Raw genomic sequence first — 27011 nt, 5'->3', positions numbered from 1 at the left:
TCCGCTGAAGCCCGGTGTCCCAGTGAAAGCGCTCCGTTGAGTGTAGGCCTACCAAATTTGGGTAGCATAAAAGTTTAATTTTGCTTTCTATTTACGTTTACCGCTACGTATGAATCGACATCATTATAATTACTAAATATGAGTATTGTTTTATTTGAATTAGAACCCAATTATGAATATTGTTTTATTTGATTTAGAACCCAATTATGAATATTGTTTTATTTGATTTAGAACCCAATTATGAATATTGTTTTATTTAATTTAGATTCCAATCCGGATAATGACGAATGCCAAGATAATACAGACAACTGCCATTCTCATGCTACATGTACCAATACTGTTGGTTCCTTCACATGTGAATGCAATGCCGGATACATTGGAGATGGAGTAACATGCACAAGTTAGTATTAGAGAGATTGCGAAATTTACGTGAAACGTGATACGGGAACGCCAACCGCATGCTTCATTAGTCGAAAATTAGTATGCCCTCCAGAGCGTGAAATCCATTGTGAATTGGTCAATCGTTCAATTCCCGTAAGGCAGTTACGTTGCGGTTGGTAGCAAAAATGACGTTCCAAAATGACAAAAAAAGGCATTACAAAATGCAGAAAAATGTTATCTTTGTCGTATTATGAAGCGAATCAAAGTATAGCGTTAGCAGTGAACGCCTCTTCACAATCTCTCTATTGTTTGTAATTCGCCGTCAATGGGTTTACACTATTTTTTAATATATTGCCCAGCACAATAAGCAGGATTGCCCTCGATCATCACTTGTGTATGTGCGCAATGATAGATTGACTACAATACCGCTCTTTTCAAAGACACTAATCTTACAGGTGTGGGTGATCAGCATGATGTGAAAATTCTATAGAATTACAATCCAGGTCTTTATCCATATAACGGCGTAACGACTAGTGCAGGGCAATACATTAAAAAATAGTGTAAATCCATTGCTAAGTAATTAATCCTGTTACATCACTTCTTCTACGCATGGGCGTCAATTTCTTTCAGCCACTTTTTGACAATGGATGAATGCCCCCCCGCACAAACATTTCAAGAAGGATAGCCGTTAATACTTCTACGGCGAATACGGTATATCGCTATTCTTTGTTTTGCAACATAGCACGTGAACACAGCAATCTAATATAGTTCAGTCAATCTAAACAAATTAATTGCAAAAGATTTTTTCACCAGTATGCATTTTAGAGATGTCCCCTGAATATCATACCAATAGTATATTAAAATATACTTGGTAGTTTTTGGCGGGAAAAGGTTATACAGGGTTCAAATTTCAAAATAATATTGCTCTAATTTTTTTTAAAACTTTACCCAAGTATGTCTTTAGTGATGTACCGTTTAGACTGACCCACAGTCTCGGTTCGGTTCCATCTCTGGATAATGTAACAATAAATAATTACACAATGCCCTATGAAAAAAAATGCCGAAGTCCTGTAACCCACCCCTTGGTTTTCTCAATGCCAAAAACCCATTCCTCTTCATCCACAAATAGACACCACTGATTACACACACAGTTGAACCATGCACTATAATATAGAAACATACTCGTATTATTAGTGAACGCGAAAGTCCAGTGAGCGCTTATTCCTCGACTGAACCAATCTGTTTGAGATCTCCCTTCCAAATAATCGTTCAACGAAGCCCGGTGATTCCGATGTCAATTACGAAAGCCCCGCCCCAGTTTCAATTCAAATATGGTAGCACAAAGCTATGCCGGGGGATGTGACGCAAGATCGGGATGGGACACTTGTCAACAACTGAGAGGTATTGAGCTCAACTGGCACGCGTCTGATAGACCCATGGTACGCGCAATATAAAAGGCAATCGACTCGAACTTAGGTCTATTGTCCATATTGCGTATATTGTCGCGTGCGGTTTGCATATGTTTGCACATTATTTATCTAGGGAGGCCTCTTCAAATATCCCCGCGCTGCCAAGCTGCATTGATTGGTCGGATACAATATCGTTGTTTTAGTCGCTTACACAAACTTTAATGCAGTGTGAACACGGACGTGGTATATAGAAAGATCGCGTGACCCAGGATCGGTAAAAGTGAATTCCCACAAAGTACTGGGAACTGGAAGGCGTATTGCCTACAGATTGGAAGGGTCCGTGTATTGGGTTGATTGTTAATGTTATGTAGTCTACAGTACCAGTCGTTATCCATGGCCCCGAGGGAGGGTCTATGTACCGTTCAGATTTAGATTGACTGGACTAACAGAATACATGAGAAATTAACAATTAGGGACCGTTTACAAACGCTTGTAAAGTGTGGGGGCAGATGCAAAAGGGGGCCCTGAAATTTTTATCCCTTTGAAGGGGGGGGTAAAATCACCTTAATTTTTCTCGTAGAACATGAGTTTACACTATTTTCTTTGGGGTTGACGTTCATTTTCCATGGCCAAAAAGGGACCCTGAAAACAACTTTAGGTCCTGAAAAAAATAAATGAATTTTCCTTTTTGCATCAGCCCCCCCCCCTTACAAGTGTTTGTGAACGGCCCCTTAGTGCTATGTTTCTCTACACCGCACATAAACACAACAATTTAATGAAATAAAAAATAAAAATATCCGTGGCAAGCAAGACTAGCTTGTAGACACGACATCAGCATCAATAGAGGACAGGTTACTGCTATGATTTAGTGCTACGTTGCCGCGCGAAACACAGCAATATTACCTTACCAGAATCCCGGACCAGAATACATTAGAAATATCAAATCATTGGTGTGTTTTGCACCATAGCACGTAAACACAGTAATTCCATTAGCATAAGCAAAAACCTAAAAACCTCAAAAAATGATTTAGGCAATTAGGTCATAAGGGTGACGATATTGAATATACAGCCTGTCTCAAAAAACATTGTGCAAGTAAAAATCGCCCTCTTTGGCAATTAGAAAATACCGTTGTGACATGATGCTTTCATCAACGTCAAGGTAATGTAAGCATTATGTCACAACAGTATTTTCTAATTGCCAAAGAGGGCGCTTTTCACTTGCACAACTTTTTTTGAGACAGGTTGTACATGTGACATGTATTAGCCACAGTTGACATGTTATAGCTGTTTTAAGGAGTGTTCAGAAATACTTTGGTGGGGGCTGTTAAAAGGGAGGGGCCAAAAAGTTTTGGATCTTAAAAGAGGGGGGACCAAAATATTCGCTTCGCGCGCATTGAGACCCTCTATATCACTTTTAAAATGGGCAAGTTTTGGTTTTCAGTGCTTTTGTTCGAAAAAATGATGGCACTTTATTAGTGTACACATATCTATTAATTAATATAACATGATGATCAGCAAAATGCAACATCTGGGTTGGTCTAAGAAATACTGGCACTTTTTATCATAGAATTGTATATCTCTTCAAAGTAGGCTACAAATATGATTATGTGCCAATCTGATCAAAATACAACTAAATCAAGAAAATATTGCAAATAAATTGGATTTCTTTGCACGTAAACTGCACACTTCAGTTTACGATTTCTCATTGCACAATTATTTTGTACACATAGGCCCATGGGTAGATTTGCCATACGGCAGAGTGGGCACAGGCCCAGGTACCACGGTCATTGGGGGCCCAAACTGATACCTGTGTACATTCGCGTGACCAAATTAATCTCTTTGACCATTTTAGCTTTTTGCATATTAAATTTGTTCCAATTTTAACAATATTTGACCATTCAAGCCTCAATATGGCCAAATTTCTTGGCGCATTTGTACTATCATAATAGCCACGGATCCAAATTATGGTGATGTGCCTATGAACCGCCAAATAAATCCTCTATTTCATTTATCCCTGTAAAATCAGATAAACACCCTGATTTGGGACAAATCTAAATTAAGTATAAAAAGAAAATTTCCTTGTGCTTGTATTTTAAGCGCAATTGTCCCACCGAGAATATTTCAAACATTTGCCTCCCTCAATGACATGTGACCCAGATACTACACCACTGGAAAAACACTATTAAGTAATAAGTTTGTTTATTATACGATAAGGGGGGGGTCAAAAAAGTTTTGTCTGTCAAAAGAGGGGGTCAAAAAAGTTTAGCGGTCCATCGACGGGGGGGGGGGGTCAAAAAAGTTTTCGAGCGAAAAATATGAGGAAGACCATCCCCCCACCAAAGTATTAATAAACATTCCCTAATGTTGACATTTTTGGTTAAAAAAGGTACACAAATAACAAAAACTGCATTTTTCAACCCAAATATCTCAGCTTCAGAAATGACAGCCGGGTAAAATGAAAAGATAAGAGTGTGTAGATACATGTCAAAACCATAAGAAGCTTTGTCTAAAAAAGTCGCACGAAAATCTTAAACAGAGCAGTTAGACCGATGTGGCCTCTGTACTACATGAAAAAGTGAATCTTAGGTCATCCGAAGTCAAAGGTTAAATGGGTCAAATGTTTAAGTTTGCCTGATTGGGCTTTAAGGTTAAATACAATTGATTTTCAAGGCTTGATTCCAGAGGGGCGTACAGCGCGCTTCAGACTACGAGTATTGTACGTACAATATTGTATGTACAATATGTACGTTATTTAATCTATTGCCATTCTATTTCCAGTAATGTTTAAGTTCTAACGAATGTTTGATGACGAAAAATCGATAATATGTTACATACAATATCTAGCAGAAATATATTATCGATTTTACGTCATCAAACATTCGTTAGAACTTAAACAGTACTGAAATAGAATGGCAATAGATTAAATAACGTACATATTGTACATACAATATTGTACGTACAATAAAAAGTCTGTATACTGTTAATAATGGAAACAGCCATGCAGAAAAGAATGAACTCACGCGTACAATAGTGTATCAATCTGAACTAGGGCCACGGACAAACCGCGTCTCGTGAGTCATCCTATATGTTGCAGGGATAGGGAGGGGGCGACCATGATAGGACCATATGGGCTGATGGGGGGGGGGGGGATTGTGGGTAGCCGTTTTCGGCAATTTTCCTTTGGATTTTCTAAATTTTCAATTTTTAAAATTATCCTGGATGATATCTGTCATGAAATAAATCAATGCTTCTATAGGCTATAATAGGCCTAGTATGCATATTTATACCCTGATTATGCAATATATAGGCCTACAACAATAACTACAACAACAGTAACAAAACGAACAACCAATATTTTGTTAATCTAATTTGTAAAAATACATTCATAGCCCGCGCCTATTAGACTAGTATAGCCTAAAAATTCCTGAATTATATAATGATAAAAACGGGCAAAAACAATCAATCGCTGCAGTCAGAAAGAAAGAAACGAACAAGAAAAAAGAAAAAAGTGAGAGAAAAATAAAATAAAATAGATGGAATGAACCACATAGGGACTCGAACACGTACCAAATTTTTCCAGCTCAAAACTATAGTATTATATAGTCGAACGTAAGTCCAGCGCGCTAACCGATTGAGCTACTGAGTGATCTGTGAAATCGAGTGATCTCAAACTGATATGGAATAGTGCATACCAGGCTCTTATGATAAACGATCCCATCACCGCTGTATATGTCGGAGGTATCGATGGCGAAAAACCTCGATTTTTGCAAAAGTAGCTTAAATTTGGAGTGAAATTCAAATGGTAAAGGAATCGACATACATTTGAGAAATAATGTAGGCAGTTAGAAATCAAAATTAATGTTCCACAATCCAGATATCGATAATGTAACATAACAGTGTTTTGTGGTACAAGATTCTCGAAAATTGTTCCCAAAAACGGGCTAATAAAATTTAATCGGTACTGTTTTTGGTTCTTCCCCAGTAGTACAATACAAAAAAGGAGAAAACAATCACTCGGCGGAGTTTTATACGGAGCGAATATTTGAAAAAAACTGCATGGAACGTGTTTTTGATCTTGTGAACATGGTGCGTAAAAATGATTTAAACGAAGGACTTTCAAACGGATTCTAAAAATTTGTATAAACACCCAAAAATAATGTTAAGATACATCCTAGACCCTCCCTCGGGTCCGTGGAGAACGACTGGTAATGTAGATTACATAGCATTAAAAATCAACCCAATACACGGACCCTCCCAGTCTGTAGGCAATTTGACTTCCAGCTCCACAAACTGCTGGAAGTTCACTTTTACTGATTTGGAGTCACGCAATCTTTCTATATACCACGTCCATGTTTTCACTACATTAACGTTTGTGTAAGCGACTAAACAACGATATTGTATCCGACCAATCAACGCAGCTTGGCAGCGCGGGGATATTTGAAAAGGCTTCCGTAGCTAAATAATGTGCAAACATTTGCAAACCGCACGCGATAATGTACGCAATATGGACAATAGGCCTAAGTCCGAGTCGAGTGGTTGCCTTTTATTATTGCGCGTACCATGGGTCTATCAGACGCGTGCCACTTGAGCTCAATACCTCTCAGTTGTTGACAAGTGTCCCATCCGATCTTGCGTGTGCTACCATATTTGAATTGAAACTGGGGCGGGGCTTTCGTAATTGACATCGGAATCACCGTGCTTCGTTGAACGAATATTTGGAAGTGAGATCTCTAACAGATTGGACCAGTCTCGGAATCAGCGCTCAATGGACTTTCGCGTTCACTTATAATACGAGTATATTTCTATATTGCTGCATGGTTGACTGTGGTGGGTGTAATTAGTGGCGTCGATTTGTGGATGAAGAGGAATGGGTTTTTGGCATTGAAGAAAATAAGGGGGGAGTTGGCATTTTTTTCATAAGGCATTACGTAATTATTTATTGTTACATTATCCAGAGATGGAACCGAACCGAGACTGGGGGCCAGTCTAGATACATCCATGCACCAACATTTGACTCACTGCGATATTTGATTGCTGAGAAAACGCGGTTTTAGGGAACAACTTTATACGTCTTTTATACGTTTTTTATACGTTTCTTCGTGTAACCTTAACTTGTTGCAAATCATCCTTAATATAAATGTTTAATGGGAAGGCATCATTTACTATGATCTATTATCAAAGACAGAGATAAAAAGATTTTATCGCGTCTGATGTCACTGTCAATTATGATCCTTGATTGGTTTACACAGGTTAATAGCGCGTAAAAGGAAGGCCGATTTATCTGGTGCCGATCGGAGAAAAGGAATAGCAGCAAATGGCGAAAAATTACGTACTTTTACAAGGCAAAAAAGCAGCTTTTCTAGGCATTGTTGACATGGTGCCTTCGCGAAAGAAAGTGTCCTACTACAAAGACCTAACTTTTGAGATGGTTTGCATGTTTGCAGGTTAAAAATTAACAATAAGGCGCCGGTTATACCGTCGCATTCAGCAAGTCATCATCACAACACTTGTAAACAAACCGTGCTCGAGTTTGATTGACAGATGACGTCAGACGCGATAAAATATTGTTATCTCTGTCTTTGATAATAAATACTCAGCGGCGTAGCTGAGATTTTTTCCAGGGGGGGGGGGGGCAGCCTGTATGGGACGGGGGCCCAAATCCACCAAATTTCCCTGCACTTGAGGAGGAGGGGGGGGCCGGGGCCCAAATAGACAATTTTGTCAAGCTTATTGATAATAATAGTATGGTATTGCATATCGTATGGATTCCCCATCTCTCTGCCCCCCTCCTCTCCTCTCTCCCCTCTCTCTCTTGTTTCCTCTTTCTCCCTCCTTTTTCCTCTTTTTCCTTGCACTAGGGGGCGGGGGCCTAAATAGGCAATTTTTGCCAGGGGGAAATTGCCCCTCTGCCCCCCCGGCAGCTACGCCACTGGATATACATGCAGTAACCTCAGATCTAACAGAACAAATCTAACATCCCCAAACCGCAAACATCATAAATGTGGGTTAATTGTCTCTTTTGACTGAAATAGCTGCTGCTTGCGTACCTATAATAGTAATAGCTGCTCAATCAGATTTTCACATACTCTCACAACCCTTACGTGACTTCGACCCCAAGCTGGGTACACCTTAATTTTGGACCAACCGTTCTTCTGACCAAGTTTGGTGGTCATTGCGCTAGCATGAAATTTACAGCAGGAGTATCATTTTTTAAAGAGTTTCATAAAATAACTCCTAATCACCCCTACATGACATTGATGGGACTATTAGTGGCTGATCTCGTCCGGATCACTGATTCAAAGCTTTTAAAATGTTTAACATGTAAAACGTGGTAAGCTTTTAAACATGTTATCTTTCCCTTACCACTATAGTTGACTGCTCTCAGACTGGTCTTAACATCATAACCCGTGCGGAATGGGGAGCCAGGTCCCCTACATCTGTCAATCTTCTTACACTTCCAGTACAGTATGCTTTTGTGCATCACACAGATGGTCCTTTTTGCAGCTCTGTTTCTGATTGTAAAGCCGTGGTGCGTGGAATACAGAATTACCACATGGACAACAAAAGTAAGATAATGCTATTCCAGTTTAAATTCATATATCCCCTGTGGAAGACGGGACCTTAATTAATCTCACACGGATGTATATTAGCGTGGAATATCTCATAAAAGTACAAAAGGTAACGACTTTCGGTAAAACGGAGGGTTGAACAACGGGAATTAAAACAAGCGCACAAGGTTTTAACAGTATCGCCGTCTTGGCCATTATAGACATTTTTCTCAGACGTCACCAATCAATCGATATTGGGGTCCAGCATTCGAGTCATCAGCACCCAAACGCAAATACTTTGCACCACGCTAGGCGTCCTGCGCGGGATTGCCAGCTTGCAGTACGCCTTTCGTTCGCCACGGTGTAAAAGTAAACAAAAATGTGAAACAAAACAAAGATTAATTTTCAAATAGCATGACCGGGTTTTCCGATCTTTTGTATTTTGTGGTATCAAAATAATCTGAAACAAAGGTAACCAGTATTATAGGCCTACAGTTCCCTTTAAAAGATTATTTTATGGAAGCTAAAGTGAAAGATGACAGAACAGGGGAGAAAGTATGCAGTATTTGGTGTTTTCACACTGTGGGCATGTGGGAAACGCACGTGTGGTTTGTTTACATCTGAGACCCCAATATCGATTAGGTGACGTCATCAAAAAAGGGTCTATATTCAAATGTCAATTTTTGTGGAAGTCACCTGTCATTCTAAATCTAATGCTATGTACTGAAAGTTTCTTTGGGTGTGATCAGCAAAATCAGTTTGAAGTTTGACATATTTAATTTTTAAATTTTCTATATAATTGAATCAATCATTTGTAAAACTACATTTTGCCCAAAAAATCCCATTTAAATTGACCATCTAGTTCCAAAGATATGAAGTGTTGTCAAAATATTAGGCAACAAAAGACATTATATTTCCTTTGTTTGGCTATATCTGAAAATCAACATTTCCGATTTCCGACTGATTTTGCTTGATCACATCACATATATAGCTAGGATGAAAAGCCGATCATTATATGAAAAACTTGACGTTTCCAAAAACACCAACAAAAGTTATAAGCTTAGGCCTACAATTCATTAAACTGCAAAAAGTCGTGATTTTAGTAAAACCAGGTGGAAGTTCTAAATTTTATGGTCGTAAATTCGCGAAAAGTTGTACGGCTTCAATTGACTTGCGTTTTGTGTATAGGCACTTCCGCCTATGCGGGAGTGGCTCGTAAAAATAGCCAAAAATAACCATGTTGCCAAGTTATAAACAAAAAGTCTTTCATATTGACGATGAAACGAGCGTCAGAAATAGCCAAATATCTCCCAATGAGGCGTGCAAGTGACGATTTGGTCATCATGTTATATTGAAATGCAATACAAAACTAGATGTATTGCAGCCTTATAAGGCCACGAAGTCTAGCCGTGACATTGAAATGAACTCTGATGACCTTGAAATTACTATAGACAAAATTGTATAAATGGCGATACTAATTTTAATAATAATCTACCTAATAAACTAATTTGACCTTTAGATGACCTCTGATGACCTTGAGATGACCTTCATTATATTTTGAATCATGTCAACATCACATATACTAATCTTCATTTAAATTGGACAAACTTAAGAATTTTACCCCTTTTGACCTCCGGTTGACCTCTGGTGACCTTGAAATGACCTCCATCATATTTTGAATCATATCGTGATCAATGATCATATAGGCCTACTAATTTTTATTCGAATTGGACAAATTTGAGAATGTTACCCCTTTTGACCCCAAAACAGACTCCTCCCCATGTCCAAACCAAATTTGATTATAACCAAATATGCACCCAATAGTCTAAAATGCTATAGTCATTTTGGCATTATTTTGATGATCACAGCACTTAATTATGCAGCAAATAGTAAAGTTTAAGATGATTTTCAGTAATCAACCCTATATATTTGACCCCTGCATGACCTTGAAATCCAAATCTGTGTTTACCCTATTGACATTAGCTTGTGTCAATGCATATTTGTCAGTCTGGATCTGGATCTGGATTAGATACTGCCCAACGCCCCTGAGAAGGGGTCACACGAGCAGGGTGGTGCTACTCTGCAGATGCTTTGGTGGTTGCTTATTTCTTGCTTTCTATGTCTTTGTTGTGCTGTTTGACTGATGACTTAAACGTGTCCTTGTCTTCTATGTCTGTGATTTGGTGCGGTAGGTTGTTCCAGCCTTTTATTGTACGGTTCATGAATGAGAATTTTAATCAGTTTTTTGATGCTGGTAATTGGGTAAATCTGCTATATCGTGAGGAGCGTTGGACAGGGCGCAGGATGATGTTATGCATTGGAATGGCGAGGTGGCCCATCAGAGCTTGCTGGAAGACTATGTATAGCTTGCTGGAAATTCTTGTTGTCATCCTCCTATCTTCAAGAAGCTCCCACTCGAGCTCTTCTTTCGTTGATGTCACACTGTTGTATCTTTCGTAATCTGCCATTACAAATCTTGCTGCCCGATTCTGCACAGCTTCGAGCTTATGTGTGAGTTCCTGTGTATGTAAATCCCACACGGATCCACAATACTCCATCCCTAGACGGATGAGAGATTTGTAAGCCAGGTTTTTTATTTATCTAGAACATGAATACAGGTTTCTCTTAATAAATCCCAGAGTTCTGTTTGCCTTTGCTGCTGTATTATTAATGTGTGAGTTCCAAGTTAGCTTTGAGTTCAATGTTACCCCCAGGTATATGGGTACTCACTTACTTCTGCTAGTAAAGTATTGTTTAAGGTGTATTTTTAATCTAGTTGTTTTCTTGCATGTGTAATTTTGAGGACAAAACATTTTTTGGCATTAAATTTCATTTGCCATTTAGACTGCCATGCAGAGAGTGTGTTCAGTTCTTTTTGTAACATATCGGCATCCTCAGATCCGCTAATTTTTCTATAAACCACGCAGACATCTGCGAATAATTTCACAGAAGATGTTAAGTTCTGGGGCAAGTCATTAATAAAAAATGAGGAAGTCCAGTGGACCAGTAACTGTGCCCTGTGGGACACTAGATTTAACGTCTACCCAATCCGAGCACTGACCGTCCACAACAACGCGTTGTTTTCGTTGCGTTACAAATGCCTTGGTGCTTGGTCCATTCGAGTGTTTTCCCCCGAATACCATAATTATCCAACTTCAGTAGCAAGCGTTGGTGCGGCACCTTATCGAACGCCTTTTCGAAATCCATGATTATAACATCAACTTTGATCAAGGTGGGTAGCTATTTCTTGGATTGTATTAATTAACTGAGTCTCGCAAGAATGGTTTTTCCGAAAACCATGTTGATTTGCGCACAAGATACCATGACTATCCAGATGTTTCATGATGTTAGATCTTAGGATATGTTCAAAAAACTTGCTGCTAACTGAAGTTAGATTTACAGATCTATAGTTTGCTGGATTTGTCTTGTCCCCCTTTTTAAATTTCCCAGTCACTGGGAACAATTCCACTATCATAAGAAAGCTGACAAATGATTTTTAAAGCCAAACCAATTTCTTTTGCGGTTAATTTCAGATATTTAGCGGAAATTCCGTCTGGTCCTGTTGCCTTGTTCTGATTCAGATCTTCAAGCAACTTGATCACCCTTTCTTCGTTGATCTCAAAATCCGGCATAGAAGGAATTTCACTATCAGGCATTTCAGGCATATTTTCCAAATCTTCCTGAGTGAATTGGGACATGAATTGATTGTTTAGAATGTCAGCTTTTTGTTTGCTTTCAGAAACCAAATTCCCCGATGATGGTTCTCTCAGGGCAGCAATTCCTGTATTATCATTGTTTAATGACTTGATGAAACTATAAAGCTGTTTTGTAGACTCCAAACATGTATCGTGAATGTGTTTTCTGTAAGCTCTTCTTGTTTCTTTTTTGACAAACTTTCTTAATTCGTAATACTTGTTCCAGTCCTCCTGTGTGTTTCTCTTAGCTGCTGTGTTGTACGCTCTCTGCTTACGTCTCTGATATCGCTTGATTTTTTGCGATATCCAAGGGGTCGTGTTGTTTTTCCTTACTATTTTTGAAGGAACATGTTGTTCAATTGATGTTTGCACCTTAACCTTGAACTCACACCATAGGCCGTCTGCATCCGTCACTGTAAGATTTTTACGCTCAAATTCCTCACTTATTTTCAGTGCATTTGCCTTCAAACCTTCGGTGTTAGCTCTGTGGTACATAAACACCTTCCTAGGGTGTGGTTTTGTTTTTAAACACAAATATCTATAACGACTGATGGAATGCCGTCATGATCGCTCATCCCAGGGACGGTTGTTGCCTTGACAACCAAAGTAGGATTTGAGGTGAAGAAAAGGTCTAAGGTTTTTTTCTTCCTTGTTGATCTATCAATGAGCTGGTCCAAGCCAAAATCGTTGGCCAGATTTATCATCTCTTTACACAGAGCAACTTTTTTGGCCTCCGGGTTTGACGGTCTGGGTTGGCCAATGAATGTCACCCAGGTCACCCCCAATCCAAACATGGTCAAATTGGTTTTTATTGATCTTATCAATGGATTCTCTAAATTTACTCAGGTACGCCAAATCTGAGTCTGGTGGCCTGTAAAAAGCCCCGATGATGATCGGTTTGGCACCAACAACTTCAATTTGAGCCCAAAGAACCTCGCAATCAGTGTCTAAATCAGCTCTATGCACACCGCACATCGTCATCATCCCTATATCTTCGTGTCAAAAATTGCCGTGATATTACGGCGAATCCTCTCGTTTTTCAAAAGCTACGCATGGCGATTTTGTTCGAGATAGGCCGAGCGACTCAGGCTAAGCATACCATTTACATGATATGAGATATCACACAGGGCCTGCCGCATAGTTTCTATTCTACGATTTGTGCATGATCAGTACCACATAATAGTGTTGCTATTATAGAAAATTCGATTTGTTGTCAGGTAAAACGCAGGTTTTGTTTCCAGTACACTAACTCGAAAAGCAATACACTAATTAGCGGGGCCTTGCTGTTTGCTGTGGATATATTTTACTGCATTTTATAAGTAAAGATTTTGAAATCCAAAGTAAAATTGTGATATATTCAACTTTTGAGAAATGAATTATACAAAGGAACCCGTGTAAGATCCAGCTGCTGTATCTATAATACAATGTACATTATCGACTTTCTTTATCTGCGTCAATAATGGAATATCGATTTCAATCGAATTGAATACATGTCTCCATTTTGAGTTTGTACTACACCTCTGAGCGATCAAGCGATCGATTTCTAGCCAATCAGATACGGTAGGCCTACTTTTCTTGCGTTCGGTGAAATACCAATCGCCCGTCGCTCGCCAACGGAGTATTAAGTTTATATTTATAACACTGGCTGTCGACACTGTGCACCGATTATATCATTTTTAATAGCAAATTAACACACAACCATAAAATTTCTGATTTTTCTGATTTGGTTCTCTGTCTTTTCTAATAACCGTATAATTTGATGGAAAAACCTCACTACTTTGGGTGTTGGGACCCAACCAAGTTTCGGTGCCGATAACAACATCCGGGTCATGCGTTTCCAGGCACACCGTAAGCTCGGCTACCTTATCAAGGATTCTCGAGTACTAATATACTATAGGATAAGCCACTCGTTTGCGCAAATGAAGTCAGTCATTCAGCCTATGCGCCTTCATGCATGTGATGGCATGGCTGTGTAGGAGTGTATTACCTGTGGAAGAGTTGATGCATGTGACAGCATGTTTACGTCATCGTTTCAAAAAAAATTAAATGGCGAAAAAACGGCGAACAATTGGTCGTTTTTTTCCATTACTATCATATTATGAAAAACCAAGTAGCTGAAGAGTTACCTCAATATGCTAGGAAAATATTCTCTTCGATGACCCCATGACGAGACTGGCTAAATAAGCTGTATTTTTGCCGGAAAGGGTCCGAATAATTGGCAGTCGATGTGCGCCATCTTGGAAAAATAGCTCGAAATAGACTTCCTCGACAGTCGTTCAAGATTGAGATTTTAGCCTGACGATGTTAGACTTGATCAAGACGGAGTGTCGTTTGCACTGTATCGGTCTAAATGTGCACATTTCATACATAAAATTAGCTCGAAATTCAGTAAAACAAGTAAAATATGGGTCTAATATTATCTCTACTAATATAAAATTTGATTAAAATGGTATTTCTAGATTTGCGCCCTCCAGTGGCTGCACCACGCTTTATACTTCGCTCCACAATTTCTGTGATATTTTATCTGATTTCGCCTTAATTTACATTATTTAACTCTTTTTGATGTTATGTAAGTACTTTTGTGATCACGAAGGACACTCGTTTACCATGATTTTTTGCTGAGAATGTGACTTTTATCATATTTTATCGTCTTTGCATCGTGAATTGAACTGCTACTATATAAACTGTATACTGTGTACTACTGTGTGTATAATTATTGACTTTTTCGGACTTTCAATTTTCAATTTTCATCGTTCAATTATGTGTCGTATTACTTACACCAGAGATTTGCTCATCGATGTCGGAAAAGGTGTGATAAACACCCATTGTGATAAAGAGACTTGGTCAAGACTAGTGGATCTGAACATTGCTAAACGAACGAAGCGTGGTTGCAGAGCTGGTATGAATAAGATTCGCTCAATAAAACCGATAATAACTCAAAGAAATCAGTCAACCAAACCTTTAACCAGTTCAAACCCCTCTAACTTGGTTAAATGTCAAAATAACCGGAGTTACTCTACTCAACTAAATACTGTCGTTTTGCCGTCTGGAATGCAAGATCAATTAAGAAAGACAACTGCACTACATCCGTAATTGACTTCATCATTTCCAATAAACTGGATATATTTGCCATCACTGAGTCGTGGTTGACTGGAAGTAACCGTGATAATTGCGCGCTGGCAGATCTAGAGAATGCATTGCGTGACTTTGACATTCACCATATTCCACGCAAGGAGAGAACTGGTGGTGGTGTCTTCATTATATTGCGCAAGGGGTTCGTGATCACAAAGAACGAGGAGTGTACTTATGCATCCTTCGAGCACATGGACTTAACTGTCTCATCTGGTAGCAAAGCAGTGAGATTATTTGTCATCTATAGACCTCGTCCTACTAAGATAAATAAACTGAAAACATCTGATTTCTTCAATGACTTTTCAAACCTGATGGAACGTTTCCCTAATATCTCGACGAGCATTCTGGTAACTGGCGATTTCAACTTCCATCTTGACGTTGCTGATGATTACGACGCCCGGAAGTTCCTGAATATGCTTAACTCAGCTGATCTGCAACAATTTGTAGACAGGCCTACGCACATACATGGCCATATTCTGGATCTTGTTATCACTCGTGGTGTGGATGACATTGTGTCTGATGTTGATGTTGATCAAAGTATGCCGTCAGATCACTTCGCAGTTTTGTGTAAACTGAAGCTGTCCAAACCTAGTACTACAAGGGTACAGGTAGTGTCTCGGAAGCTACGCAGCATCAACATTGAGGCCTTTAAGCAAGATATACGATCTTCATCATTGCTTACTGAGACTTGTAGCGAACTTGATGACTACATGAACCAGTACAACGAAGTCTTGAGCGATATTCTGGACAAGCATGCACCGGAGGTGTCGCGAACTGTGATACTTAGACCCCACACCCCTTGGTACTCAGAAGATCTTCAGCAAGCTAAGCGTGCTAAGCGTCGCAGTGAGCGGCGATGGAGGAAGTCAAACCTCGAAGTTCATCGTCAAATTTTCTCTGAGGATTGCAAAGCATATAGGAAATTGCTTGGTAACGCTAAAACGAACTACTACAGAGCTGAAATTGCTGAATGCGATTCACGCCAACTGTTTCGCAAGGTAGCCAATATGTCGCATGGTTCATCCCGCCCTGTCCGTCCTTCTGGTGAAGACAACGATGTAGCGGACAATTTTGCCAACTTCTTCACTGGCAAGATTAAAAACATCAGGGAGGAGTTGGACTTAACATCTTCGGTTAGCCTGTCTGTTGACATCTGCAATTCGTGTGACAGCAAACTTGACTCTTTTGTTCCACTTTCCGAAGATGCTGTGCGGAAAGTCATCATGGATGCCCCTACAAAATACTGCATGCTTGACCCTATTCCTACTGCTCTTCTGAAGGACTGTATTGATGTGTTATTACCGGTTATTACCAGCATTATAAACCGCTCCCTCTCTGCTGGCATTGTACCTCGTGCACTAAAATCAGCAAGGATTCGTCCTATTCTCAAGAAAAACAATGCCGATACTGAGGACCTCAAGAACTATAGGCCCGTCTCAAACTTGTCTTTTATATCCAAGATTCTTGAGCGCGTGGTATCTGCCCAATTGCAGGATTATCTCGATGATAACAATCTTCACAACAATCTTCAGTCCGCATACAGACAACATCATTCTACAGAGACGGCCCTGGTACGTGTGCAAAACGATCTTCTACGCGCGGTGGATGACAACAAGGAGGCTATTCCTATACTCTTGGACTTATCCGCCGCGTTCGATACCATAGATCACACCATGCTACTAACTCGGCTGAGGGAAAGGTATGGTGTCACTGAAGTTGCCCTTGAATGGTTCAGATCTTACCTTTCTGAACGTAACCAATCAGTTGTCATTGGCAAGACTGTTTCTGAGAACCATCCTCTAATATACGGTGTTCCGCAAGGATCTGTGGTCGGTCCAATACAGTTTATTTTGTACTCTGGTCCAATCCAAGATATTCTGAATGCTCATGGAATTAGCGGAATGGTGTATGCTGACGATACACAAGTGTATATCATGTTTGATCCGTCCGCTAGCACACAAGCCATCGCATCAATAGAAGCCTGTGTTTCAGACATTCGGGCTTGGGCAACATCCAACAAGCTCAAGATAAACGACGCAAAGACAGAAATTGTGCATATATCGTCTCGATTTCGATCCAAAACGACTGCGCCTTCTGTCCAGGTCGGTACTGCTGACATTAAACCTGTGGAAGGTGTACGAGACCTAGGAGTGTTCATCGATAACCAGCTTACCATGTCAAATCATGTCAGTAATGTGTGTCGGACAGCCCTTTACGCACTGCGGTCAATTAGCCAGCTGAGGAAATACCTCGATAAGACTACAACAGAGCGTCTCGTCCACGCTTTTATATCGTCGAGACTTGACAGTGGTAACTGTCTTCTTTATGGACTTCCAGACGCTGATATCGCAAAACTACAGCGTGTGCAGAACTCGGCAGCTCGTCTGGTTGTGGGAGCTAGAAGACGCGACCACATACAACCAATCCTTCGAGATTTGCATTGGTTGCCAATCAGAAAGCGGATTCTTTTTAAGATGCTTTTGTTAGTTTACAAATCCGTTTCAAACCTGGCTCCTCTCTACATAAGTGAACTCCTCACTCCATACGTACCCTTGCGGACTTTAAGATCGAGCTCCAAGGGACTTCTTCAGATTCCGCGCGCGTCTCGATCCGCTAAATCTGGGTACGGAAAAAGAGCTTTTTCCATCGCGGCGCCGTATGAATGGAACAGTCTACCGGAGTCTGTCAGACGTGCCAAATCTGTGCAATGTTTCAAGAACTCATTGAAGACATATCTTTTAATCTTTGAGTGCATTCTCTGTTTTCTTCAAATTTTGTTGCTGAACACTGTTGTATAGATTATGGTGTATTTCAAACATGTTTTATTATGAAGTGACATGAATTTTTGTTGTTATATTTGCTGGACATGATGTTTTTATCATATATATTTTCTTAAAACTGTATTATAATATGTAATGACTTTTATATGTAATTTATAGGTGTGTTTTTATATGCTTTTGATGTAGTTTATTATATTTTAGCTATGTTCTTCTGTTTTCTTATTTTTTCATATGTATGCGCCTTGGGGTTGTGTTTTCAATGTAAGGCGCGTCTTTATAAATCCCACTTATTATTATTATTATTATTATTATTTCTTTCTTAAAACAAATAAACATACTTTCAAATTGCGTTACAATTGTACCTGTACTTGCAGGTCTGAAACTAAGACTAATTTACCACCCGGATGTCCTAGCAACTGTCAATCAAATACAGGATAAGTCCTTTTGACCAATAAAGCAGTAACGCGCATCATAGCTGTTCACAAGTTTGTAAGTTTTAGGCTTACTACCTCGATGCATAGCAACCGGCACAGCAACCGTCACTCAAACTGCCGGAGAAGTGACTTCATTTTTTATACAGGGACTGAATACGAGTGTCACGGCCCTGCCTTATCTCGTATGCTTTGGAAATTTATGACCAGTGTTTTTATCGGGCGGTTATTTCTTTTACTAGCTTGTTTTCTTTTGTTGGACTTTTCTTTAGTTCCAGTTTTATTGTCTTTGTTCAGCTGCATGCGTTCTTTAGTGGCGTTTTTGTTTTGGGGAGAGGATGTTGCAATTGGTGATCTAATACAGAAATCTTCATCTGTTTTATACAATTGTATCCGGTGACTCCAGCGTGCTGTAACTATTGGCAAGTTCAATAGCCCCTGATTCAAATAAGCTACTGGAAAAGTTTGGCATATTACAATTCCAACAAATCCAAGTTATCTTGCTGTTCTCAGCAAACGTTCCCCCCACAAACACGCTTTGTGACACTTGGGACAGGGAAATTGGGAATCGGAAGCATTTGTACTGGAACCCATAGTTACATCAACACTGGGCGTCGGCCCTGGATTGGGATGACAATCATGAGCCTGCACTATGACAAGCATACATATACACAATAAGGCAGATTTGTTTGGTTTATTTGAACCATTATATACCTGTATGAATGATTTATTTGCTTCATTAAAGCAATGAGTAGGCACATATTTGAACATGAACTCTGAGATTAAACCTGTCATGTCTGTACAATCTCTCTTGTATGCGTATCTTATACCCCGGTCGTTTCCATTGTTTACACTTGCTCGTCATGTAACCATGGCGTCGCCGGTCGAACCATCATCCAGGTGATGATAAATAGAGATAGTGTACTCACAGTTACGGAAGCCGTAACCACACAAAAATGCAGAACAGAATGAAGCAGAAGTAAGATGAAAGGTCACCCCACACAATCCGCCGCTACCCTACGCCCGTCCGGTGCTGATGTCTACTACATAATATCCATAGCGCCAGACACGTACGCCATCTTGTACTAAAAAAGTCCACTGGTAGCAATTTCAAATCTTATCGAAATCTCCGAATATTTCACCCATCCAATGGCAAAACAATCCAAAAAGCAACCACTCTGCAGATTAAAGATTACCTGATGTTTTAAAACCTTTAAAAAACAGTCGTATCTCTGTACCATGTAATCTGTAGGAAAAGAAGCATTTTGAAGGTATTTGGTTATGTGCCAAAAACCTCCTTATGACCTTTGACCCAAAATCGGTGTTTACCTCATAGACCCCAACTATAGTCGATGCCGATCGTGATCAAGTCTCATTACGCTACCATGTAATCTGTAGAAGAAGAAGCATTTTGGGTAAAAATCGCATTTTTAGTTTAAATAAATCATGCGTGACGTTTGTCCCCAAATGGGTTATGTCAAATGTAAAGGCTGGGGTAGTGGAGCTTTTGCCCGTCTCCTATGACGCTACGCCACTGCGTCTGGAAAATGTGTTGATTTTAGATTATCCTTGATATATTTGGTGAAATAAATCAATGCTGCTACATTATTACCCTGATTATGCAATACTATACAACAAAATATTTCAGGGAAATGGAGCTAGGCGAATATGTATGTATGGCAATCACAATAATTATTCCTGTTACATCACTACTTCTACGGTGAATAGCTGTAACATATCATGAAGTACAAAAGACGCCTATCACTCAGTGCTCTCTCCATCTATTTCAGATCCTCCATGGTCAGATATTGGCTACAGTTTTCTCGTGGATGAAGAAGGAAACATTTACGAGGGACGAGGATGGGATCGCGTGGGGGCACATACTCTTGGATACAATGATGACGGTCTAGCCTGGGCTTACATTGGATCATATACCTCAAGATTGGTAAATATACGGTAGTCTCTTATTATACCACCCGTGACGTCATACAATCGCAGAGTAAAGCTGTACATGATCATAACAGTTGCGTTTATTCTGTGAGCTTACCTACCAGGGCACAATAAATCATTATTAACCTGTATCAGGGGTGATATAATACGAGAATAATGAAAAAGTCTGAAATTACTAATTTAATAAAAAGCCTTCATCCCAAAGATAACTTTAACTCCAGAGCCAGTTGCAGGCCAGGATGGTAGACTCATAATCAGGAGCCTACAGAGAAGACCCAATTGTTGGTGTCCATTTTAAAGGGTATATCTATTTCAAAAAAAAATTAACTCCATTCTAGAGCATAGGCTTAATTATTACATTACAAGTTGACACTCGTTTCAATTTTTTATTCGTATTTCTCCTGAAAAGGACAAATTGTGTTGCTAACATGCTGGCTCGTACGGCCCTTTTCAGCGTTCGAAGCGAAATTGATTTCCAATGCAGCAGACTGATGACGTCATTATATGAATAGTAGTCTCCTCCGCAGCCAGTTTGGTTACGCGTAACTGGTTGCGGAGGAGTCTATATGTTTCCAAACCATCGTGATACTTCTAGTTGTTGTTATTAAATTTCCGACATTAATATTCTTTCAAATTTTCCCGAATACTATGAACAACTAGACTTGTGTGTATCAGGTTTACTTTGAATTTGGTAAAAGTAGTGAAATTTTAACCTTTTAACCTTACCATAATGGCATTTTAGGGTAAATTACGGCAAATAAAAAAATCACAATATTAAACACCGCTATTAACTTACAACACACACGAGCATTACATTATCATACACGTGAGCACTCAGACGGAGAACTCTTTTGATGTTCATTGATGTATGTAAAGCTTGACCTTCAACACGAAAAATTGGGAAAGCTATTTTAATACAATATTGGTATGTTATGCTCAAATTCTGATCGTACGGTGAAATTGATCTAAAATACATTTTTTATTTTTAGTCCAAGTATTTCTCATCAAGTTGATATGCATATGAATTTTACTAATATACGAGGGTCATTCAAAAAGATCTACCTCCATCATCACATCTCTGTGATCTTACGTGCCAGGATATTAAAATTACCCATGCTTGTGTTCTTAAATCTTGGCTATAAAATAAAAGTTATTTGATTAAAATGTGATTTTTGGTTGTTAAGATGTGTTGGTTAAAGTGAATACAGATTTAGTATGTCGGAAACGGTCTGAAAAGAAAGGCTAATTTTGATCAAAAAGATTGCTCATATCTATGTGAAAATCTAGGTAGTTTCTAGGTCAAATCTGTCTCATTCAAAGGAACTCACAGATATGCCCTTTTTAGAGGACCGGATTGACCTTTTTCATTGCCCGGGGCCGGGCTAAAATTTAGGTTCCCCTGGCTATCCAGATTCACGTGCTCCACCCACCCCATCTCATCTCTATAACATACATTTTTCCACTCAGTTTCATTCTTTTTTATCCTCCCAAATTTGAGGCCCCTGCATCTTGGGCCCTGAGCCCTAGCTAATCTGGCCCTGTGGCAAATCCGGTCCTGGAGAGATCTGGTTAGTTGAAGCCTTTGCTTTGGTGGCTGAGATTTGATTACGGATCTACTGGGCTGCAACTGACTCTGGAGTAATTATCTAAAAATTGTCTTTTGGGAACGTTCTTATTGTAGTGAACTTAGGCCCAACATTAATACTGTGGTGATGGACCTCACACATAAAAGAATAGGATCATTTAAGACAAATAAATTGTCATGAAGTTGATTCTCGATTAACCTGTGATATGATGATTATATAACCCTTGTTTTCTTCATTTCAGCCAAGCCAAGCCGCCATAGATGCAGGCAAGAAAGCTATTGCGTGTGGCGTGACCCTTGGAAAGCTGAAGTCAGGCTATACACTGAGAGGCCATCGAGATGTGGGGACAACTTTGTGTCCTGGAGACAAGCTCTATGATGATGTTAAAAACTGGCCTCATTACTAACCATGTATATCAGATACACCTATACAGATGCAACGAGCCTCGCACAGGCATGGTTACCCGGGCGTGGTTAGTTGTTTGCAAGGCAAGCAAACTCCGTCGCGACGGAGTTTAGATAATTAGATATAAAATATAGACACAAATAGTTACTGATTAAATAGATAACATTACGCAACCAAATAAGCAGCATGTGCAAGCTTGGCATACAAAAACGTATAGACGAATCCAAATTCACGCATTCCTATATACCTTAATGGCTGCCAAAGTTGGGTCCCCGTCGGCTCAATCTCACATAAAATGTGAAATAATGCGGCCTTGGAGGGTATTTTAAACTGCATTCTATCACCTGTGTTACACGTAGACAAAAGAATAATGACAGAATACAACACAAAAGAATCTAACATCGAATTTTAAGCGGCTTTAATCCACCCAATTGGGCAGTCACTACACCAGTGTGGTGCATGCGGGGACCCGATGGCCGACCAAATCTTGACCATGACTTGGCTCGTTGGATTCGTCTATATCTGACTAGCTCACCTGTTTTATAGTTATAAGAAGAAATTTGTAATAAATTTAGCAAACCTACGGTTAACTACAACTCACTGCCCAAATTCTCTATTTACTTCCCGGGTGTACTCCCGGTCCCGGGGTGTACTTAAAGCAATAATGTGTGATTTGCATAAAGTATAGATTCTTATTTACATGTTTGTTTTCACTGATCACATTATCCCCTTTTAATTTCGAGCCAAACGAATGAGGTATAACGAAAAAAAATTGCGATTCATTCCAACGCCTACAATGCGTGTACTACGCTCGCCGATCGTATTACATGTAACTGCACGGAGCATCGCGCTCGATGTGTGTACATACAAGCTGACATCCACGGTACATGTTAGCAAGTACTCGATCGTTGAACTCTGTATAAAACCGGGTCAACCCGGTTTTAATACAAAAAGTTAAATTATACTGTTATTAAAGCACTGCAGGCTTAGTCTTTTACGTGGTATTTTAGTATACCACTGGGCATTATAATTATGCAAAAAGTAGAAATCCAAGTAAAATTGAGGGCGTCGCTGTAAAGCAAATCACACATTATGGCTTTAAGGTTATTAAATATTTTAAACTGTTGTGATTTGGTAGTTCACAGCATCTTACGAATGGTAGTGAGCTTTGGCAAAAAATGCATTGCTCAATTCATAGCGAGCGTGTAGAAGAATTAAAATATCACATATATACCTTTATAGGTGCTGCGGTTCTTGAGTTACGTTGTAAAGAGGTCTGAAACAACAACACTTTTGTAAAACGTACATAACTCATTAACAACAATAAATTAAGATTTTTAGGTTGCTTCGACCAAGAATACCTCGTCTACCCTTAACATGTTATACCGATGTGTGAGTACCAATGAATTAGCTGGGCAGCGGTGTACCTCTGGGAGGCAGCAATAAGAATCTGGTAGTGATACACCTAAAATCCCGAAAGACAAGAATGTTTTACTTGTGTTAAATGTTTGCCGCTTGCTGCAAAATATTTAAATATATATATATATGTAAAATAACAAAAGCGTAATAACAGGGGCGTAGACAGGGGTAGTGCGACGCATCCCCAATGTAAAAATATACGGTACTCAAGAAGGTTCAAATTATAAAGAAAAATAAACAAGGAGTCACTTTTCTTGTTAAGCCGTTAAAATGAGCCCGTAAAGTTAATTATTAGTAGATTCAGTCCACTTTTGCAAGTAATCAAATATGTTTTTTGGGTTTTTTAAATTCTACAATCCACCCACCCGCAAATTATCCTGGCTACGCCCCTGCGTAATATAATACTTATGTTTACTTTTATTTGGCGGTGTTGGTCACTATCTCCTGATGGAAGGGCGTACGTGCTGGACATGTCACCTTTCATATCATATTTTTGTTGCAATCAGCACATTGGTAGCTTTAGTCAGGGGAGTCAGTATAGCTTTTTTCCCTCATATTTTACCCTGTATACCTATCTTATTTACAAGGTATAAAATCATTCAAGATACATGATCTATTACTAGAATGTATTGCTAATTTTGAAAATCCATCCATAGGACTTACCCCGGGGAATTACCCAAAATTATAAATGATTTATTATTTTGTTTTAATAATAACAGTATCACATGCAATTTTCTTGGTATTAACTATTATAGCACTCTGCAACAATAGGCATTGGTCCTTGCATAAACGCTCATTTTTGGCGCTTGGTTAATTCATGAAGGTCTTAAGATAATCCCATAACAACTTTATGAGATTTTGTCACAATAGCATCGCACAATAGAGAGAAAACCCACAACCTTGGTGGCCCAGACAGCCCCGATCCTTACTCCATCTTTACAGACATGGGATACATAATAGCAATAGTAAAAAGATGGAGTGAAACATCGACTTATATACCCCATCTTTTGCGTGGGATTGGGATGGGATCATCCCATTCAAAGATGGGATGGATTTCACTCACACGCCTAATTTACATTGTGTAAGGTAAATGTAATGTAATCTCATGTAAAGTAATGGAAACGAAGCGTCCTTCTAGGGGACAAATGGCACTACTTTGGTATCCCTTGTCGTAAATTCGTATTCAAAAAATCCTGGCCACTCACCACAGAGTTTGGTTGCATTGGGAAAAGATGGGGTGATAGTGAAATATGACATGGGCTGTAAATGATCATTTCAGCTAAAATCATTAAACCATTTTCAGAAACCACCTATCACATTAAATTAAAATTTAAAAAAAAAATTAAAAATTAAAAAATCACGTTTACTTCAAGAAAGTGAACATACTTAAACTTTAGTTTTGGTAAATATGTTAAGGAAATATGTTGTCTAATTAGCAAAATGTGATTTGATAATAGAAATAAATAATTCGATGTTGTGAATTAGCATATGAAAATTGTCTTTATTGAGTTTTTATCTGCCTCACTCAGTTAAAAATGACAAAGAAACAGATAGAGCATTATACATAATGTAAAGTATGTAACATTAAGTTTAAATATAGTTTTTACTATACCACAAAGCACCATGCTTTTGCAAAAGATCTAACAACTGGTTCCTGATGCATGCAAGTTCCAACTGAACATGTATGACGGAGGGCTTTACAGCAACAACATCACTTGGGCTCTTTTGGTCACTTTTGGAAAGTATTGATGGGTATATAACTTGCGGTCCCTTGTATTCATTGCAAGTGTTCAAAACATAAGAGGTCATGAAAATAAGGATATAAAATTTTTGATGAAAAATGGGCACCAGTCATTTTTTGATATGAAGATCGATATATCTTCTCTTTTTATGGACACTGATGTATGTAGACCACGACCTTCAACAGGTAAATTTCGAAAAGCTATTATAGCATAACAAAGGGATAGTTCCTGATAGATGCACAAATCGATTGGAGTGTGATATTTAGAGAATAAAGGTATTGTTTTTAACCGCTGGAGTGCATCTATCGTCTCATATAACACGGGCGACATCATTATTTTAAGTAAAACAACGAGACGAAGCCGGGGTGTTTTACGCCAAAAATAATGATGTCGCCCGTGTTATATGAGACGATAGATGCACGACAGTGGCTAAAAACAATACCAAACACTTCAATTCAAATAAAAGTATCATAAGTATTACAAATTTTAATCAAATTAAATCCTACATTTTGCAAGGAATTATACCTAGGACTTAAAATCGATCAGTCACGTTGTTGCTATGTGCCTCCGATTGGTTTAAATAGCGAGTACGCGTATCGCGTCGATGCACACGCGCTGACCCGTGTGATATCGTGTCATATCACACGGGTAAGAACCAATAAGATTGTAGGAACATTTTCAAGTGTTTAAGAATGGTCATTTGCACATGAAAGAACATTATAACCCTTTCCTGGCGCATGTATGTATAAAAAATATGTCATGGTTTGGTCCTACGGTTGTTTGATCGCATGTAAAACTGAGTCACTTTTAAGAAAAGTTGAACAATGGTGGCGCTATTTAACTTAAATCTTGTTTGCATCTTGTTAGAACATCAGCAAAAAGACTAACAAATGACAAGGGAATTTTCAAAAAACTTTTTACCATGAAATGTAATGTATAACTCATATTATTTCGCTAATCTCAATTTGAAATATATGTAAATAGCGCCCTCAATTTGCACACAAATGTTCCGTTTATAGAATAAAAATTACCACAAAAAAGCAGAAAAAGATGAATAATTTGATATAGAAACGAAAATCTATGTTAAAAATATACACAAAATATATGTGTATAATACCGTTATTTGTATGATAGCTGTTGGTATTATACAGGTCTAGAATTGAACATTATATAATATTTTGTTAGAAAAATTAATAAATGATCACATCAAACAACCGTGGTCCAGGACGATGTGAGTTTATAAGGGCAATGTCGGGGACTAAAGGTCACAGTTGATGCGAAGACATGAGGTCCGACCACTGTATGGTCCAACCAAAAGCTATTTTGTTCATTACAACGAATGTTCCTGTTCTAACAATTCCAGCGGACGGTCTGTGGCTAGTAAGGAATCGTCTTTGACCATGCGCAGATATCATCATCATAAATAAGCCAGCCCTCAATGACGGAGATCTCAATAGCAAAGGGCGGACGTGAATGACAGAAAGACTGCTCATATTTCAACGGCCACTGGACAAACAGGAGAAGGTAAACTTC

At 39.0% G+C, this 27011-nt stretch overlaps 1 protein-coding gene across 1 annotated transcript; it reads left to right on the top strand.

Moving 5' to 3' along the window:
• The first annotated feature begins 256 nt into the window (after window positions 1-256).
• LOC140150766 (peptidoglycan recognition protein 1-like) lies at window positions 257-25231 on the top strand. The gene is made up of 4 exons (XM_072172869.1): window positions 257-400; window positions 8162-8356; window positions 20167-20321; window positions 22154-25231. The coding sequence occupies exons 2-4, from the start codon at window positions 8344-8346 to the stop codon at window positions 22316-22318; spliced, it is 333 nt and encodes a 110-aa protein (XP_072028970.1). The 5' UTR covers window positions 257-400; window positions 8162-8343; the 3' UTR covers window positions 22319-25231.
• The last annotated feature ends 1780 nt before the right edge of the window (window positions 25232-27011 follow it).

The sequence above is a fragment of the Amphiura filiformis genome, chromosome 4 (assembly GCF_039555335.1).
Source record: "Amphiura filiformis chromosome 4, Afil_fr2py, whole genome shotgun sequence".
Taxonomy (NCBI): domain Eukaryota; kingdom Metazoa; phylum Echinodermata; class Ophiuroidea; order Amphilepidida; family Amphiuridae; genus Amphiura; species Amphiura filiformis.
The sequence above is the reverse complement of the archived record's forward strand: the minus strand, read 5'-3'. Positions and strand labels throughout refer to the sequence as shown.

Excerpts from the sequence above, each read along its gene's own strand:
- LOC140150766 (XM_072172869.1), top strand. Across the intron at positions 20,322-22,153 it reads GATCATATACCTCAAGATTG|CCAAGCCAAGCCGCCATAGA; the intron begins GTAAATATACGG and ends TCTTCATTTCAG.